This window comes from Crocodylus siamensis, chromosome 3, assembly GCF_052110815.1.
Source record: "Crocodylus siamensis isolate JL-2025a chromosome 3, ASM5211081v1, whole genome shotgun sequence".
Classification (NCBI taxonomy): Eukaryota; Metazoa; Chordata; order Crocodylia; family Crocodylidae; genus Crocodylus; species Crocodylus siamensis.
This window is the reverse complement of record NC_143397.1, coordinates 135,654,749-135,674,071: the sequence shown is the minus strand read 5'-3', so window position 1 is coordinate 135,674,071 and position 19,323 is coordinate 135,654,749. Positions and strand designations below refer to the sequence as shown.

Here is a 19,323-nt window from a genome sequence, read left to right as displayed (position 1 = left end):
ACAGCAGAGCACCACAAGCGCTCGTAAAGCCGTGCCAGGGGTCCCGCAATGACCTCAGCCAATTCCCTCAGCACTCTGGGGTGGAGATCGTCCGGACCAGCTGGTTTGAATACGTCCAGTCCCTCCAGAAGTTCCCTAACTAGATCCTCACTGACCCTTGGCCTAGGTGCACTTCCCCTGGGGCCTGAGGGGGGCAGAACCATCACCAGTGAGCTGAAAAAGCATGAAAGAGAAGGAAATGTGATGATGCTTAGATGGTTGGAAGAAGTAGCCAGCAAGAGCCAAAACTTTCCTGGTGTCTTCCATAATTAGAGACAAGGTCCATCTGTCCTTCCTCACCCCCAAGTTTTCTAAAATATGATGGTACTCCCCAAACTACAGAAACCTGCGCTGTTAAAACTCAATAACATTCCTCCTGAAAATTACAAGTCAGTGAGACAGTTAGCTGTATTAGTCTGAAGTCAAGCAGAAAGCAAGAGGCATTTGAAGCTTATAGATTAACCAAATTACACACACCCACACACATTTCAGCCCATGAAAGCATACTTCAGTCTAACAAAAGTTCGTGCTGTACATACAGGCATACGTATCTACTTTGCACAGTCTATAAATTACAAACCAGTCAGAAAATCATGCTTACAAAAACTGAAACAATAAGAACTGTAGGAAGAGAAACTGATATAGAGAGAGACACAAATGTTAGAGATTCATCAGGTGTACATTCCTACAGTAGTGAAAAACACCAAAAGGGGGGAGATTCTATAAAACTGTATTAGAATATACTACAGAGGTAAGTGTTATAAAACTCTTTGTATTGTCTGAACAGTTCCAAAGACTTCTTTTTCAGGTCACATGTACAGTTAGCAAAAGATCTAGCCAGCAAGAGAAGAGGCAATTACCTACATAGAAAAACTCCAGTGCTGAAGGCCAAGGGAATGGTACACTGCTATATTTACTATTAGTTATATCCATTTACAGACTTGTGAAGACAGCTCTCTCTCACTCACCCACACACATTCCAACTCCAAAGAATGTAGTTTTTCACCCAACACATTTGAACAGACATCAGGCATGTCTTTAAAATAACAGTTCCATGAGCGTGATAAAAGCAGATAGTTAAAATGTAGAAATACTCTCAAACCAAAAAACAACTGACTTTGCATAAGACATTAAAACTGTCATTTATAAAAATGCTAATATCCTTCGCACTACCACCTACAGCACCTGATCTCTCTTCATCCACATGCTTTGAACTCTATTACTTCACATACCAAATGGAAGAATATATCACATCATGCAAATTGTGAAATAGAAACATTTTTAAAAAGGGGTAAGCATAAATAGTATATTGTGACTGCTTACCTTTATTTTTGAGGAGGGCGCATGGAACTTCCTACAAAAGGAATACGAACAGATTAAATGAAGGCAAATTAAGAGCAACTACAAGCTTATTGTTCCAAAGAGAACTGTAAACAGTATATTAAACAAAAACACAAGCAATGGTTTAACCACTATAACTGATCATACCTGGGAAGTGGGACAAAATCCTGATCGTACTGACAGATAACCCTTAAAATAGCAAATCACCTACAAATTATGTATGTATCAATTTAAATCAAAACTTTTATTTTAAAGCTGTTCTTCTTTAAACACTCTTCAATATCAACAGTATCAAATTATCTCCCTACCTCATTCCACAAGCAATGCAAGCCACATTAATGGTAATAACAAACTATGGGGCGGGGGGAAAGAAACTGACAGGTAAGTACAAGGAAGATTTTCTATCTTACTATATCATCTTCTGCTTTGAAAAAAATGCAAGCCACAGCACTTCTTGTTTTCAAAGTTTCAGGTATTTCATGATTTTTAAATGGATTTGGATGGATGGGGAGGAAAAAAAACACCTAGTGTTTACATTATTTTTCTAGCTGGCTCTAAAGTAATTTTTTGCTTTCTCTTGAGACCTATAAATAGTATTGAAAAACAAAGCACTTTAATCTGTAGGACTTTTTTCCATGGCTGGGAATTTTATTACATCCCAGGAAAAAAAAATGTTACTAGGCAAGTTAAGAATTAACACAAGAGTGTCAAACTCATCTGGTCCTATGGGCTGGATGAGTGACAGGGGGCTGGTTCACAGGCCCAGTAAGCCCCAACCCCATATGCTGGATTCACTGGACACAGAGGCTATTCCAGCTGCTCCAGGGTTCACTCCACATGCTGCACAAATCTCAGAGCAGCCACACCAGCAAGAGTGTGCAGTACAGATCCCAGAGCAGCCAAAACAGGTACCACACGTGGTACGGTCTGACTGGTGGGAAGGTGCTACACGTCATGTAGATCCCAGAGTAGCTGGAGCAGGTACAACACTATACAGTGCTTTTTCCAGGATCCATGCTGCATGCCGCACCTACCTCCCCTGGTCCAGGAATGCACTGCACGAGCACCTGCTGCACTCAGTCCAGGACCCGCACTGTATGTAGCACCTGCAGACACTGTGTGCAGAACACATCCCAGATCAGCTGGAGCATGCTGCACAGATCCCAGAGCAGCCAGAACAGGCACTGCATGCAGCGCATGCCCTGGGTCCTGCTCAAAGGGCAGGGCTCAGCACATGCCATGTGCAGTTCAACTGGTCAACTCTGACCCAGGGGCACTACCAGGGGCCAGATAACAGGGCTCTGCATCTTTGACACCCCTTTTCCTTGCATACCACATGCCCCCAAATAAAGCATGCACCTTGTTTTCTGGGAATGGAGAATGAAGAAAAGATTTTACCAGTTATGGCTACATGGAGTCAGGACAGAAGCTAATCTTCAGCTCACTCATCCTCCCTTTCCTGTTCAGCAAATGTTAGTTTTAACCCTCTCAGCTGTTGCCTAACTGGCATCAGGTCTCGACTGCTCAGCCAAAAGCAACTGCCAATTTGGCAGTGGCTGGTAAAGAGGTTAAAACTACATCTGTTGCTTAAGACTGGACTCTCTCTTCCTCCATGCAGCCAGCTGGGGGCAGAAGGGAAGAGAAAGAAAAGAAGCAGTAGCCATTTTTTTTCCCCCAGATACTGAACTCAAGTTGGCAATAAAGATTAACAGTAACGAAAAAGCCTTCTTTAAGTACATAGGGAGCAAGAAAGTGGTGCAGGGTAACATAGGGCTGCTACAGAATGGACTAGGGCAACTCATAAGTGATAGAATGGAAAAAGCTTTCTTTGCATCTGTGCTCTTGGGCATAGATACAAATACACCTCCCAACAAGACTTTAGCCTGGAATGAGAGAAATGCCAGCCCACCAACAGTTAGCGCTGACCTAGTGAAGGCTACTTGGAGGGGTTGGACATATTTAAGTCAGCAGGCACCGATGATCTTCACCCAAGAGTACTAAAGGAATGGGCTGGCGTCATAGCAAAACCACTGGCGCAACTGTTTGCGTGCTCATGGCACTTGGGACAGGTCCCAGAAGACTGGAAAAGGGCCAATGTGGTCCCTATTTTCAAGAAGGGGAGGAAGGAAGACCCGGGTAATTATAGGCTGGTTAGCCTCACGTCTATTCTTGGCAAGACCTTAGAAAAAATTATAAAGGATCACATTTGTGGGGGGGCCAGTGGGTAATACAATGTTAAGGGACAATCAGCATGGGTTTATAGCAGGCAGTTCCTCACAAGCAAACTGAGTAGCTGTGATGTGGATTTTTTCACAGTAAGGTGGGTGAAAAACTGGCTTATGGGATGCACCCAGAGAGTGGTGGTGGATGGGTCGTTTTCCCCCTGGAGAGATGTGGGCAGTAGTGTCCCCCAAGGCTTTGTCCCTAAACTAGTACTGTTCAATATCTTCATCAGTGATTTGGATGAGGGTGTTGAAAGCACTGTCCAAATTCGCAGACGACACCAAACTATGGAGTACGGTAAAGACACTAGAAGGCAGGGAATGAATTCAGGGGTATCTGGATAGACTGGGGCAGTGCGCGGATCAGAATAGGATGCAATTTAACAAGGATAAATGTAAGGTGCTGCACCTGGGGAGAAAGAATCTCCAATACACCCATAGACTGGGAAGTACCATGGCAGTGGAAAGGGATCTCAGAGTCATAGTCGACACAAAAATTAACACGAGTCACCAATGGGACAAGGTAATAAGGCTAACCACACTCCTTCTTGTATTAGTAGGTGCATCACGAGCAGGTCTAGGGAGGTGATACTTCCTGTCTGTGTGGCATTGGTGAGACCGCAGATAGAGTACTAAATCCAGGTTTGGGAACGCACTTAAAGAGGGACGTGGAGAACCTTTAGAGGGCTCAGAGGAGGCCTACTCGTATGGTTGAGGGCCTGCAGGTAAGACCCTATGAAGACAGACTGAGGGACCTGAAACTCTTCAGCCTCCACAAAAGAAGGCTGAGAGGTGATCTTGTGGCTGCCTACAAACTCATTGGGGGGGGGAGGGGGGAACAGGGGAGACTCTGTTTACCAGGGCACCCCTTGGGGTTACTAGAAATAACCGCCACAAACTGAAGGAGAGTAGATTTGGATTGGACATCAGGAAGAAATTCTTTACCATGAGGGTTGCCAAGATATGGAATGGGCTTCCAAGGGAGGTGTTCAAGAAGAGACTGGACAAGCACCTGACTGGGGTTACTTAACCCTAGCTGTCTTTCCTGCCTGGGGCAGGGGGGTCTAACTCAATGATCTACTAGGTCACTTCCAACACTAGAAATCTATGATAATCTATGATTTTACAGTGTCTCTATTCTTTTCTGGGCAGAAAAATAAACTTCTCTGATTAAAACGCTCAACCTATTGTAGAGGGCAATTTTTGAAGGGGGGAAAAGGTCTGTGTGTGGTATGCAAGTAAATATATTATGCTCTCTCACAGCAAGGAATCCTTATGTCTGGTATTCATGACTAAAGGGTTAAATCAATCCCACATGTACAGAGCCAGCAGACTGAAGGTTAAATCCTTTACACACTTAAGTGGCACTTACGTAGCTGCAAAACTGACATTTTTTGGCTCACATACACAATTTGGATTCTGTGTCCAACTATGTTTGGTAGGACAGGATCACTAAGGTACACACATTAATGCTCACACATATTTGCTGAAAGTAAAAACAGAAGAAAAGTTCCCTCTACCTTTTGGCCCAAGAGCCTAGTGTTGAGGACACTTGCAAGGGAAATCCAAGTTCTAACTCCTCCTCTCACCCAAAAGGGATTCAAATGTACATTTCCTGCTCCTGCTTCCTAGAAACTGCTCTAAACACCAGTCCAGAAGTCAGCCAGGAGGAGAAAACACGTGGATCTAGGAGTTAGAGAAGAGCAAGCTAGGAGTCTGGTTCAGTGAGATGGACACTTTGGGTTCCAGCCTTCACTCTTAATGGCTTTTCTGCACCTTGCATTTAATATTAATTGGATATAATGGATAAACAACAGTGGGAGTTTCTGATTTACTTGTCAAAAGTGGGAGGCCTCCTCTTCTGGCCTCACACTAATTAGCAGTGATGTTTTGGAAAACTTGCATGGGGTTACATGCATACCCAAGTGATTTTATACTGTTCTACAGCCAGGGTGCTGCACTCAGAAGGGAAATGTAGGATGAGCAGATCTATGTACTTGGGAAACAGAGTCCAAATTCTTTGTAAGCACCAAAAATTATATTTATGCAGCTATACAAGTGCCACTTAGGCAAGTGACAATGAAATGGATTGAGTGCATACTTTCAATGTTTTTGTAGCCCGAGCAATTCTTTCTGTGAGTACCCAACAAGACCATCATAGCCCAGTTAAAAAAAACAACAAAAAACAAAGAAAAAACTTTCAAAGAATAAATTCAATAAGCTTTATATCTATAGTTTATTCTCATAAACAGAGAGTTCTTTAAATCTCAAGTCATGCCAGACTAAGTAGCAAGCAACCTATCAAGTAAGAAGAGAGGGACAGAAGAGCGAAATAAAAGGACGTTTTTTCAAAAGACTGCTTAATTTTTTCTGTCTCCAGAAAGAAGATCTATGGAATGAGAACAAAACACTGAAGCTAAAACAAAAGAAAAGGAACAACCCGATTGCTATGCTACATGGGACCAGGGCAGCCCAGCCCCATGCCACTTCTCTGGCCTGCACATGGCCAGCTCCATGCCACTCACCTGGCCCGCAAGGGCCTGGTGAGTTTGACATCTCTGCTCTAGGCTAATCAATTACGAATGTCCGTGATCAGGTAAACTAGCTCATCTTATTTTGAAACCCCAGGAAGTGTGAAGGAAGTTTTTTTTTTAAATCTTTTTTTGCAAGAACAAAGACACACAAGATCACCGTGAAGCCAAGTACTCCTAACTTTTCTTCCTGGGGTACCAACATTTACCTCATCTATTAGAGGTTATATTTATTTGACTGACATGTCGAGAAATTCACCAAACCTGAATCTACAGGTGCCAGAACATATTCCCAAAAGTGATACCTGAATTTTAGGATTATCAATTCCTGAATTGAATCTGGAGCTTCCAGATATGGAAATAAAAAGAGGAGGACATAAAGGAGTAAGAGGAAGAGGGCTTCCATCAAAACCCAAGTTCTGTATACTTTCCCCAAAGTTTAAACCTGCTCTAAGAGAGCACAGAACAGCTCTAAACAAGCTTGCTCTGGCACCAAAAACATACATTTGTTAGCATGACACTCCACCCAAATTAAAGATACCCCACTTCTGTGGGATTAATTAACCCAGGCATCCCAATGATGCAACTACACTGTTCTCAAACTCCACATGAGTGTGTGTTGTGCCATGTAAACTTATTAAAATGTTGCAAAATGGGACTGGTAACACTCTTTCCAGATTCCCAGAAGGGATGCAAGTCAGCTGCCAACATTTTTTATTAACCAGCCACCATTATAGCTAACGTGGCATGGTTAATCCACTAGTTATAACTATGCTATGGGCTGCTCCTGCCTATGAAAAACTCCATCTTCTAAGCATATGGTTTTACAACCTAGAAAGAAAGAAACCACTTTGACTGAAGTCTATACTTAAAAGTAGGCGTTCTCTAGGTGTCTGAGGAGCTGCTGCTAAAGCTACACAAACATTATGCTTAAATCCACAACAAGAGAGAAGTATTGATGTTTGTACAAAAATGTATCTTCAAGGTTAGCAAATTGGAAAGAAAAAATATCTCTAGGATTTCAGAGGCAAAAATCTAAGACATGTCAAGGCTATAGATGATGCTTTAACAGATTAGCATCAGATTCATCAATACTAGTCAAATTGTTTCAAAGCTTTACTTCCAAAAATAATAAAAGAAATGATCCATTATATGTTAGCACACTGAATGTCAATCTTCTGGGAGTACTACACAAATGTCTAGAGCAAGGAAGAAAAAAAAAAAAAGACTGTGCAAGGCCAATGTTTCCCAATAATATTCTACACCAATGGCTCTGCAAACTTATTTTAACTAGTGATTAACAATAGGCTACTGCATGCCTGTTTAAAGACATACTTGGTGGACTGCTGTGTGATATGTAGCTTTTCCACAGGTAAACTAACAAGTAAACCTGCATACGTGTATGCTTCAAAGCACTTTTTAGAAGCTGATGAATGTAAAAGGGAGGTGAAAATATGCAGGTATTTTCCAGACCCATCTATTTTCTACTAATTTTATACACTGGCAATGCTGCTTACTACTACAACACAGTACAGTCTTCCTCCCAAACAAGAGACTTTCAAAAATAGTACAATTTGCTTGTTATAATAGGTAAGGGTTTACTGATTTACCTTTGTTTTGAAGCCACACCGACAGTAAACAGTTGATGTGCGAGAGCATGGTCCACATTCACCTTCATGGCAGAGGTGCTCACATGTATGAATGAAATCTAACACGGATGAAAAAGTAAAAATATTTGCTAGTTGAAGTTTTTGATTTAACATGCTGGTCCATGATATATACTAGAAAATGAGCATTTGAGGCCACTGATATGATGCTTCTGTCTGAATAGACTGCTAAAGGCAACAGTTACTCCTTTGAATTATCCTCTTTTAGTATTCAGTGTGTAAAACATTACAGATTATAATAAAAATAGTAGGTTCTACCATAAGATTTTTTGATTTAGACCTCTGTAATGAAACATATGCTAAAAGGTTCAGAATTGTAATTGTTCAGTTCAATTAATTTATGGTCCCTAACTTCAGTTCTAAAATATACTATTAATGCTAAAAATATACATGTTGCTAAGCAGTTTTAGATGACTATATAGAAAAAACCTGTTGTATCTGGGAGTGCACTGGACATTCAGAAGAACTTTGGTTAAAAGCCATTTTAAAAATCATGAAGTAAATATTGTAGCTGGTCATTCTTCAAGCAATGCATTAGAAAGTTTGTCTGAGCCTCCTCCCAACCCCCACGTTACAGGCATCAAGCAATTAACTGGTTAAGTACGCAATCACCTTGAGACCAGCCACATGTGCAAAGTACTTACGCCATAAAAAACTCCAACCAGCTATAAAGTCAGATCTGGAAAATGTGTACTAACTTTACAGCTGGTTGCTATTAAGCTTTAATTTGAACATGTAGCAGGGTCTATGTGAGGCAGGGATTTTTGTGGGTGATGTCTTTTAGTGGACCAGCTGTATTGTTGGGACAGATTCAGGCCCCCTCTACACATTAAGGCAGAGGCACAATGGGATCTAATGTGCAATCCACACAGTCACATCTCTGGCCATGTCACATGTGCATGACAGGAGGCACATTTGCGGAATCATGTATTAGGTCGTATCATTACTTATTGTCGGTGCATAAGAGCCTGATCCTGGGCTGCTGCCGTGGCAAGAAGCAAGTTTCTATGGCTGGAAGCCCCCTAAGTTGACTGGGCTCCTACCTACAAGGGTGCATCATACCCAGCCAGGACTAGGAGTCCTGCAACTAAAGGGACTCTCAGCCCCAGCAGCTGCTGACTTTGGGTTCTGGCAGCACCACGCAGCTGCCAGGACTGAGTCCTGCTGCTGTGAATGCTAGGTCCCAGCAGCATGCCTGCCAGTGCTGGGGACCCAGGTGGGTCCTGGCTTTGATCTCCTGTCCTGGGGGTGCGTGGAGCCCTCAGAGCCAGGAGACTGCAGCTGCTGCAGTCTTCCAGCCTTGAGGGGCTCCCCTCACTCCTGAGGCAGCGAGCTGCGATCTCATAGCTCAACGGGGCTCTCAGCCACTGGAACTTGCTACTTGCAAGTGCAGGGGGAGCCCAGGATTGTCCCCCTGCATAGGCAATGAGGTGCAATGGGATCTAATGCATGATCTCATAAATGTGCCTTCTGCCAAGTATGTGTGGCATGGCAGGAGGTGTGATTGTGTGGCTTGTGCATTAGATCTCATTACCCCTTTACCTGTACGTGTAGAGAAGGGTTGAGCCTATCCCAAAAATACAGTTGGTCAAATAAAAGACATCACCCACAAAACTCTTTGCCTCGCACATAGACCGCTGGACCATCACAGCTACAAAAAAAAAATCACTCCAAAACTACCAAAGAAAGATATAAAAATTTGCTGTCTACCATGGAAAATTTACGAACAAAAGAAAAAAAAGGAAGCTGAGGACAAGTGGCAAGGTGGGCTGGCACCAGGGTGTGGCACACCATTTGATTTCCCCACTGCCTGCCCCCAACTTGTGGTTGACCCACTGAAGTGGTGTAGGAAAAAACAATTAGCAGTGTTGAAGGACTAAACTTATTCCTATGAAGTGTCATACTGTGCTGGAGAGGTATTAGCTTGAGTGTCATATGCATATATAGAGGTAATCTCTCAATAAATAGTCTTCGCTGAAAGCTGATATAGACATTAAACTTGATAATGATTCAAAATTAGTTTAATTTGGTGAGCATCACATACTAATAGAACAAAGTTGGCCCCTAAAATAATGTTGTTATGGCAAGCTGAAATAAAACAAGTTTTAGCTGCTGTTAAAATGCTGAGAACAGCTAGATGTAACATGAGGAGGACAGTGTTACTTGAGATGAAGATGGTCCAGAACAAGTTGGAAGAAATGTAGCAAAACCCCCAGTTTTCCTTTTTTTCTTTTAAAATGCATTTCCTACCCCTCCCCAACCATTTCTGACTTTGTCTCCCCATCTCTATTTCCTATAGATAAGTATAAGTAAGCTAAGATGTAGGAAAAGTTTTTACATTTTATTTAGGTAGTAAGTTTTATTTTTCTCTCCCCTCTTTGCAAATACGTGCTCTGCTATTTTGATATAGATATCCACTGTTTTATAAGTGATAATGATTGTGTTTGTACTGCTTTTATATTGTGTGATTACTGTTTTAGGCTTATATATGTAAGTTAGCATAAGTCATGTCAAGTTTCCATCTTGCAATGTCAAGCCTCCATCTTATCCCCATCCCCAGTTGTGTAACCTATGACTCACACCTACCCCTCCCATGTAACTTGGTTCCTGAATGAATGGGGATGAATGCAGGTGCTTGAAAGACAATGGCAGGAGGTCTAAAAATAGCTCTCTCTGAATGACCAAACCATCAACACCAATACCTGGACCAGCAATCCAGCCCCTGAAACCACCCTCAGCATTCAAGAAACAAAAGATGAGGGAACCCACCATTGTGCCAAGGCTGCACCTGCTCAGTAAGAACACCTGGAGCCCTCTGGAACAGGACTGACCTTGCCTGGACAGGCCCTCTCCATAGGAGATCAGAGGTAATCTGCTACATAAAAAGGGGTAGTGAAGACTGACTTTTTGGGATGCCCTTTCCGCCTGGACCAGACCAGCTCCATGTCACATCACCTATCCACCCCAGAAGCCCTGCTGGCAACCCCACTCTAGACAACACTGAGCTGAAGGAGACCCCAACTAGCCATCAAGGACCCACTTTCAGCCTGGGATAGGTAGGTATCACCTGCATATTTCCTCTTCCAATTTGGACTCTCTCTTTCTCTCTCTCCTCCTGGACTTCAGCTCCTGCACCAGGCCTCTTTAACCCCTGCTGCCACTGTCTGTGTGTGTGTCTGTGTGTGTGCATGCAAAGGAACCAATAAGATATCGTGTCACCACCTCCCCCGTTCAATAAAACCACTATCACTTGTAACCCTGAGTTGGGTTGCGTTTTACTGAGCCCCAGTCCCTTCCCCATCTTAAATTCCAGTCTCTGTCTGTCTCTCTTTCTCTCCCTCTTGGCTCTCAGCCCTGTTCCCGCCACTTTTTGCCTCCTGTTCCTTTTCTGCAGGCTCTTAGCCCTGTTGCTGTCTGCAGGCTCTCAGCCCTGTTCCCGCCACTTTTTGCCCCTTGCCACACCTCTTCCCAATTCCTATCTCTCTGCCTTCTCTTTTACTTTCTGTGTTCTCCAGCCTCCCCCACCGCAGACCCACTCCCAGTTTTCCTCTTCCCACGTACCTCTCGGCTCCCCTGTAGCCTCCTTGCTCTGGCTGCAGCCTCTGGGCTTCTCCCTGGCATTGCTCCTTTGCTCTGCCAGCTTTCTGCTTTCAATTAACACCAATTAACCTTAAGTTATCCCAACTTCCCTCCAGTCTGCCAGTTCTAATCCCGGCACCAGCAACTTTCATCTCAGTCTCCACCAGCAGTAACCCCAAGCTTCAGCTTCTCAGCCCAGCTCTCTTTCTAGTCTACCGGTTCTAGTCCCTGCGACTTGCACCCACTACACTTTCACTCTTTCTCTTACCTTAACGTTCCCCCAGGTATCCCAAGTACACCAAGCACATACGTAAATACACACCACAACACCCAAGTTAGGAACTCACCTGTGTGTATGTGTAGGTGAGTGGTATGTATATGTACTGATATACATGTATGTCACTGTGTGCATGATATACGAATTAGCTATCTGTGTATGTGTATTAGATGTGCAGGTATTGGTAACTGATTCTGGTCTAATTTATTTTGGTATGTATAGTGTGTGTAGGTGCTCGAATTGGTGATAGGTGTGCATTTGCCTAGGCTGGTAAATTTGTGTGTGCCTAAATTGGTAGTGTGTGCGCACACGCCTGGTGGGAGTGCATGCACCTAGAGAGAGAGAGAGAGAGAGAGAGAGAGAGAGAGAGAGAGAGTGTGTGTGTGTGTGTGTGTGCGCGTGTGTGTGTGTGCGCTTAGTCTGTGTGTAGGCACCTAATTGATTTTTGAGTGTGTGCATGTGCCCTCCTGTCTAACAGCGCAATATTGAGATCCTGAGAGTTGGCCTGGCCCCACAGGGCAACAGACAGACTGGTAAGGATCAGATGGGCAAGATCTCTAAAACTGATGCCGATCATCCAAGCTTAGCGAGGAGTCCAACAGGAGGCTGAGACTCTCTCTTAGCCTCGGGGTCCTGAAATTGAGAGGACCAACTGACTGAAGACGTCCCCCACACAAGCATGCCATCCAAGAACTAGGTGTTCAGCTTCAAAAACTAAGCAAGTGAGAAAATGACACAAAGACTACTGCTTTGAAATCTACAATTTCCCCTGCCCAATTAAATTATTACCACCTAGAGATGCAAGTGATCTGCCTCCTTTCAGATTTTAGGCCCCCAACCGAGGCAACGAAGAGAGACCGGAAAAGGCTGTATTTGAAGGTGTCTGTGCTTAACCCTGTAAAAATGTATGGGGAGGACAGCAAAGTAATTTGCCCATCTAAGATCTACAAATGCAGAGGGCAAAAATTTTAATCTACACAGTGTGAGAGATAAAAACAAATACATGTCCAAACTTTCCTGGGTTTGCTGCTTTAAGGACGAGCAAGTATACTAGTCATTGCAGTTTACTTGTTAGACATTTTCCAGATTTGATTCCATTCGACTTCATTAGTATAGCATGGTAGCTAAAGAGACTCTTGTTCAAGCTGGCTACCAGTGAATGCCCAAATACATCTCCTGCCCTCTTACTGGCTAAAGGCTGAAGCTGCTGGAACCTCAGGCTAACAGAAAGAAGAGCTTTCCCTGTGCCAAAGGGATCAAAGCTGACAGCACAGTTCTAGTTATTCTGGAGCTGATCCAAAAGGTTACCCCATACATCTCCCATTTTTCACTCTGCAGCAGAGAAAAGTCCTTGCAGTGGTGGAAACACAATGAAGTCATGGCTGGCCCTTCAAGGACAGAGCCAAGCCCTTCCCTGCCAGTGAACAACAGGGCTAGTCTGTCTTCAAAACAATAGCTGAAGACGGATTAACACATTTGTGTAACTTTACATGAGACCAAGAGGATTTTAATCTAACCTGGACTGACACAGAAATGTCTGACTGGCTGCAGGGATCTGGACTCCCTCTACATTTCTGCATGGTGGGAGAGAAGAGGAAGAACATGAGATGATAGGCAAGGATTTATTTTTGTAACCTCAAGGGACACAGCTCTCTAGACCAGTGGGTCTCAGCCTTTTTTAGATTTAGAGCATCCCTCCACAACTTTCTGAATTTGGCAGTATCCCTGGTTAAGAACCACCATGTTACGGCCCCAGCTTACCTCAGTGGCTCTAAACTGGGGTGCAGGTGGAACTGTCCCATGTACTTATACTTTGGGGAAGGGGGGGGGGAAAACGGGACAATGACCAGGAAAGGCAGTGGCACAGGTGAGTTCTCCTGCCTGTTTTAGGCTTCCCAGATAACCCTAAATGCAGACAGGAGCACACGCTTGAGTCCCAGCCCTCCCTGGACAGGGCACTTGTGCTGTATCATCCTAGGATGCTAGGGAACTCTGGTTGAAAACATTGCTCTAAGATGTTCTGTAATTATCTCCCCAACAGAAATGTATCACTAGAGCAGGGACTCATTGTGCAACAGCTAAAGAACTGGTCAGTTTAATTAATTTCTAAACTGGTGTACTTCCTGGTTCTCAACTACTACTAGGATAATACAAATTCTATTGCAAGCTCTGTAGTGGCTTATAATTTCAAGTCAACTATCACCACATCATTAGAAAAACATATTTCTATTCAGGATGGATTTTCTGTTAGTTTCTTTGTATATGAGTTTTAAAAATTTGGACTTGAACTACCTGCCTGTTTCAGAATGATATATAATTAGATTTAATGCAGAATGTTCTAATTACCATAGTTACCGCAAGAAAGAGGTTTGCCACATGTCTTTCCACATGAAGGGATGGGATCTGTGCATACTTTCCGTTCAATGCATCCTAGCTCAAGCAATTTGCTGAGAGGAGTCTGCCCACAAGGGCAGCAGTGCACTGCTTGTGGAAGTCGTGGACAAATCTGGCAGGGCTGAGGATGGCACACTTGTACACAGCTGTGTCTCCCACAGTTTAATTTTCTAAAAAGAAAAAACAGAAGGCATTATATAAGGATATCGTATTAACTGGGCATGTCTACATATGGTCATATGGCACCATTGATACCACACCATCATTTAGGACTTCCTTGCTGTGCTTTGCTGTGCTCTGCTGGCCATGCACAGATTTTTTCGCCATACATTGCCATAGCGACGTGCTATAACAGGGGAGCACGTCTCTACGGTGACACAGCTGCAGCGTGACGTTCGTGACCACTGATGCTACATTGCTGTAGTGTGCTGCTATGGAGACGCAGCATCTTGTAATAAAATGTAATCTTGAGTTTTTGGAGAGAAAAGGGCCCTTACCTGCCACACATCTTCTGACAGGAGAAGTTCCCAAATCCATCAGAGAGCTCTTCATTCGTTCCACACAACACATCTCGAAAGCTGCTCCCACAGTAACACACTAAGGAAGAAAAAAAATTCAGAAAGGAAGAACAGCAACATTAACACAAACAGCATGGGAGAATACTGAATATTATACATACACAACTGAAGGGCATGTGAAAAAGAAAGATGTGGGTACTAGTTTAAAAGGTGTACTGCAGATGCTGTAGTTCAGTTGCATCCATTTCAGTAGCTGCATGGAGGCTTGAATTTTTACATTATTTCTATTAGAAAGTATATTGTAACAAGAGCAGAGAAGAAAACATACTTCAGGGCCCACAGTCTAGATTAGTAAAGTATGATTTGACTGGCAAAAAAGATAACGCGTCTTAACTACGGCCAGCCATAGACATTATGCATACACCAGTATAAGTGACCAAAACCACATCTAAACCCATTACAGTACAGAAGTTCAGCACACGTAGACTGGTTTAAAAATGGTAGAACCTGGTCTAAGATGGATCCAGATGAATGTAGTGCATCAGGCTTAAGTGATTTAGGTTAGAACTTCTGTACCAGATCCCCTCCCAACTCAAGTTAGGTCCCAGGCTCCATCAGAATCACAGGCACCTTTGTGGGCCCCCACTCCAATCCCCTCCCTTACAGGTTGCCACGTGGGAACTCAGCCATGCTTGGCTGCTCTGAGCTGTCAGCAGGTGGGAGTGGGGAGGGAGTGTCTGTAGCTCATGAATTTTCTATATTTATACGATGTCCCTAGGGGGCACTCCACCAAAGCCAGAATTGCAACCCTTGGTTCTCCAGAAAATTACAGGTGGAGCCAGCAGGAGACTGGCACAATCGCAAGAATCGTGCTGGGTACCTGCTGCCACCACCTGCAATTTGCAGGAGCCCTGAGGGGCCTGATCCTTCCTTCTGTGAAGCTCCCCTTTCCCTACAGCATGGCACAGGGATACAAGCACCTGCTGCTGGGGGGGCAGCGGCTCTGGTCTTGTGCCAGTTTGCACAGGACCAAAGACAGGCATAATTGAGCAGGAGTAGGCAGGAGGCACGGCCCCAGCCCAAACCAGTACAGCTGTGCGGGGCGGGGGAAAGGGACAGGGCAGAGCTTCCCCACGTTGCCCGCCCAAGTTGGCCAGCACAGCTCCTCTCCCCAGCCCTGCACCCCATCCCCCCCTCCTGGCTATCAGTGGCAAGGGAAATGAGGAGGGAGAAGAGTCCCCCACTGCACGAACCCAGACCGTGCTCTCATACAATTTTTACTTTACTTCCCCCACCCCAAACTACTGATTAAATAATGCCTAGAAATGATGCTGGGTGCCTATACTTGTAGTAAGCTTTAACAGGTTTCCCCTACTCAAGGTTAAATAAGTATTTGAAATATTCAATAACACTGGTGCATGTTTTCTGTTCTATAAAATATATGGAGAAGATTTTTAAAGTGAAAACTATGATTAAGAGCTTATAGGACAACACTGATATTTCCCAAGTCTGATAGTAAACTGAGTGGTATGTGATAAGCAAACATTCAGTACCCCAACGGAAATGTGTCATCTATAGTCAACATATAGAACTACTAATTTAAAGAAAATCAAATAGAGTATTAATTGTAAGGAAATAGCAACAACCCCTGTAATAGCCAATGTTAGGCCACCACATTATTTAATAATCTTATGACTTTTTCTCAAGCTGCTGTAAAATCTCCAACAAGGTACTGAAATTTGGCAGAAGGCAGTCCTTGGATCAGGCAGGTGTTTGATTGGGAACCTCAAAAACCATCAGCTTTTTAATGGAATAATACTTCTATAACTGTAATGTAGAACAAATATGAATCACAAATAAAACTGGTAACAGCAGGTTTATGCAAATACTGACTAGCATTAGGCAGAAGGTAGGGCAGGGTAGCACCTTAGAGACTAGATGGTTCAGAGAGGCATGAGCTTTCATAGGAAATAATCCCCTTTTTCAGATCCTATGGATGGAGATGAGACTTATTAAAACAGAAGTCTTCCCTGTGGTTCAAAAATTTAGTGTCTATTGCATTGTGCTCAAAAGCCTTTATTTTCCCTGAAAAAATTAAATTTAACACTTAGCATTTAGGAAAGCAAGAGTAAAATGGTTTGGATATACTTTTATAAAAAGGGCCTAGTGACTTGTTTTTAAGTAATTAAGCATAACTAGGCCTTGTGTTTTAACAAATAGGAGTTGAATAAAGGTTATGTTTAGTTTTGATTATTATATACCAAATTCAACAAATCAACTAACTCACTGACTGTAAGAGATATTAGGGAGGAGGGGAGGGGGGAAACATTGGCATACAAATCTCAGCAGCTTTCCACATATCTGATACCTACCTTGCTGTATTGTTAGTTGGCAAGGTGGGCATTCTCCTGCATGGCACACCTGAGTACAGTTATGTTTACGACAGTTTAATGTATTCCCACATACATTAGAACAATGAATTGTGGTGGACTGGCCACAGCGCACTGAGTGACTGTAGATAAATAACAGCATAATTAGTAAAATATCTTACTAGGACTTAAATATTCCATATACATTCATCAAAGTAATTGCTTTGCAATATGAGCTGCAATTCTTCAAAGGAAATATACAATAATGGAATGCATTAAATTGTCCAGAAACTAAAAATGAATCATATCTCCAAGTCAAAGGCAGGCTACTATGTAAATCTTCGCACATCAAAATAGAGAAAAGAGCTTGATGTCACATTAACTGGATATACTGCATTATTTAAAATACAGAACACCCTTTTATATTATTATGCTATCTTTGAAAAGTTTAAAGTTAACTTTGTTGCCAAGACTGTCATTAAGGCATCTCGTTTCTAGTAGTGCATTAGTAACTTTCATAATATGCTTATTCTTTTTCGCAGCCTCTCTTCAGGCCAACAAGTATGTTTAGAGCACAGTATTTGACTTCTGTATATTTTATTTATGCCATTTACAACACATAATAGCATATACATATTTCAGCCTTGTATATTTGGAAAAGAAGATACTGAGATCTGTGAATCATGTTTGTTTCCTATGGGGTTCATTCCATGCTGCTAGATCAGCTCCCAAAAAAACTGCCACCTACACAGATTAGACTTATGATTGTGTCAGAAAAATCTCACTGTGCCAGGAAAGGAGGGTTTCTTTATATTGGTACCAATCCGATATTGGACTGATGTATCATAGAATCATAGAAGTAGGGTCGGAAGGGACCTTGTAGATCTTCAAGTCCGAACCCCTGCCTGGGCAGGAGAAAAACTGGGCTCACATGACTCCAGCCAGGTAGGCATCAAACCTCCTCTTAAAGACCCCCAGGGTAGGAGCTAGCACCACTTCCCTTGGAAGTTGGTTTCAGATCCTAGCCGCCCTAACTGTGAAGTAGTTCTTACGGATGTCTAATCTAAACCTACTCTCCTCTAAAAACTTCAGACATATAATCAGGGTAAAGTTATCTTTTAAATGACCTGGCCTCAGCCCTGAATGCAAGAAAAGGGACCCTGATCTTGATTTGGTAATATATGAAATAACAGTGCATTTCTTACTTTAGTTACTTAAAGTTACAGTGCCCCAATAAGGTTTTTTACTTCTATAACACTAATACATGCTCTTAATCTAAATTCAAACTTCAGTTCTTTTGTCTGAGATACGATGCAAAGACTAGCGATGCTAGTAGTATAACAACATTCCTTCTGTAAAACCCATGCACTGATTATAATTGTGGGTGCCATGATTTTGTACAGTTACACTAAATGACTTGGCTCTTAAACCAATATCATATATGTTCAGATGAAAAGGCAAATGTAATGCTTTGGGAAAAGAGAAATAATACCACAAGAAGCCATTTGCAGCTCCAGATAACCTGACCCCAATATACAGGACAGTATGTCAGACTAACTAAAGGCAGCTTGAATTCTATATGTAAAACAGTAACTCTAATATTATTTGAAGTTTTTAGCAGAAATTAGTATACCTCTAAAATTAATTACATCTCCTATTCCAGGTTGGCTTGCTAACAAGGTGACCTTAAACCATAACTGGGAGAAAGTGTGGCTGGAGGGGGTGAAATAACTTTATTTAAATTTTTTTAAATAAACATAATAAAACAATTTTTTTTGATTTTTTATCACCTTTCCTCAACGCTCTTATGGTATCAAATGGAAAGGCAGATTTTAAAAAGTGAGGTTAAAATGTTAACAAATAAATCAAAAACAGAGCTTTCTACAAACTGGTTGATATTTCTGCAATCCGTGGCTGACTTGCTCCTGATCTTCAGGATCAACAACTAAGCCCTTTTCATTCTGTGAGAATGAAATCAAAGATTTGATGGATTTCTGGAGAAGGTGTTTGATAGCACATGATTTTTATTCCATTTGAAAGTACAGGCAGCCCCCGCTTAACATGGTTTCACTTAGCACTATTTCGCTATAGCGCTCATTTAAAATTCATACTTCCTCCTTTCACTTAGCGCTGAGCCAGTTTCGCTATAGCACTCAGTGAAGCAGCAGCAGCGGTGGCAAGAATCAGTGTGGCAGCGAGTGGGCAGGCAGGCATGAGCTCAGGGCCTGCACTGGTGCCACAGGGCCAGGGCCAGCAGGGGCCGGGAGACCGGGGTGGCACATGGTGCCAGCTGGCAGATGGCAGGGTGGGGAGAAGCAGCAGCAGTAAGAAGCATGAGCGCAGGGCCCCTGCCAGGGGTGCAGGGTGTGGCAGCAGAAGCATGGGC

General features: G+C 42.9%; 1 protein-coding gene across 4 annotated transcripts in view; it reads right to left on the bottom strand.

The window, feature by feature from the left end:
• The window catches only part of NFX1 (nuclear transcription factor, X-box binding 1), a 91,974-nt gene that overhangs the window by 41,838 nt on the left and 30,813 nt on the right, over nt 1-19,323 (bottom strand). For 3 of the 4 annotated variants that reach the window (XM_090039286.1, XM_090039284.1, XM_090039287.1), the window contains exons 7-11: nt 16,941-17,080; nt 14,548-14,647; nt 14,003-14,220; nt 7,744-7,841; nt 1,363-1,393 (exon numbers count right to left, since the gene is read on the bottom strand). In XM_090039286.1, the coding sequence (XP_089895412.1) occupies nt 1,363-1,393; nt 7,744-7,841; nt 14,003-14,220; nt 14,548-14,647; nt 16,941-17,080 (587 nt within the window). The remainder of the gene's footprint in view (nt 1-1,362; nt 1,394-7,743; nt 7,842-14,002; nt 14,221-14,547; nt 14,648-16,940; nt 17,081-19,323) is intronic. The other variant, XM_090039285.1, reaches the window with a different exon arrangement.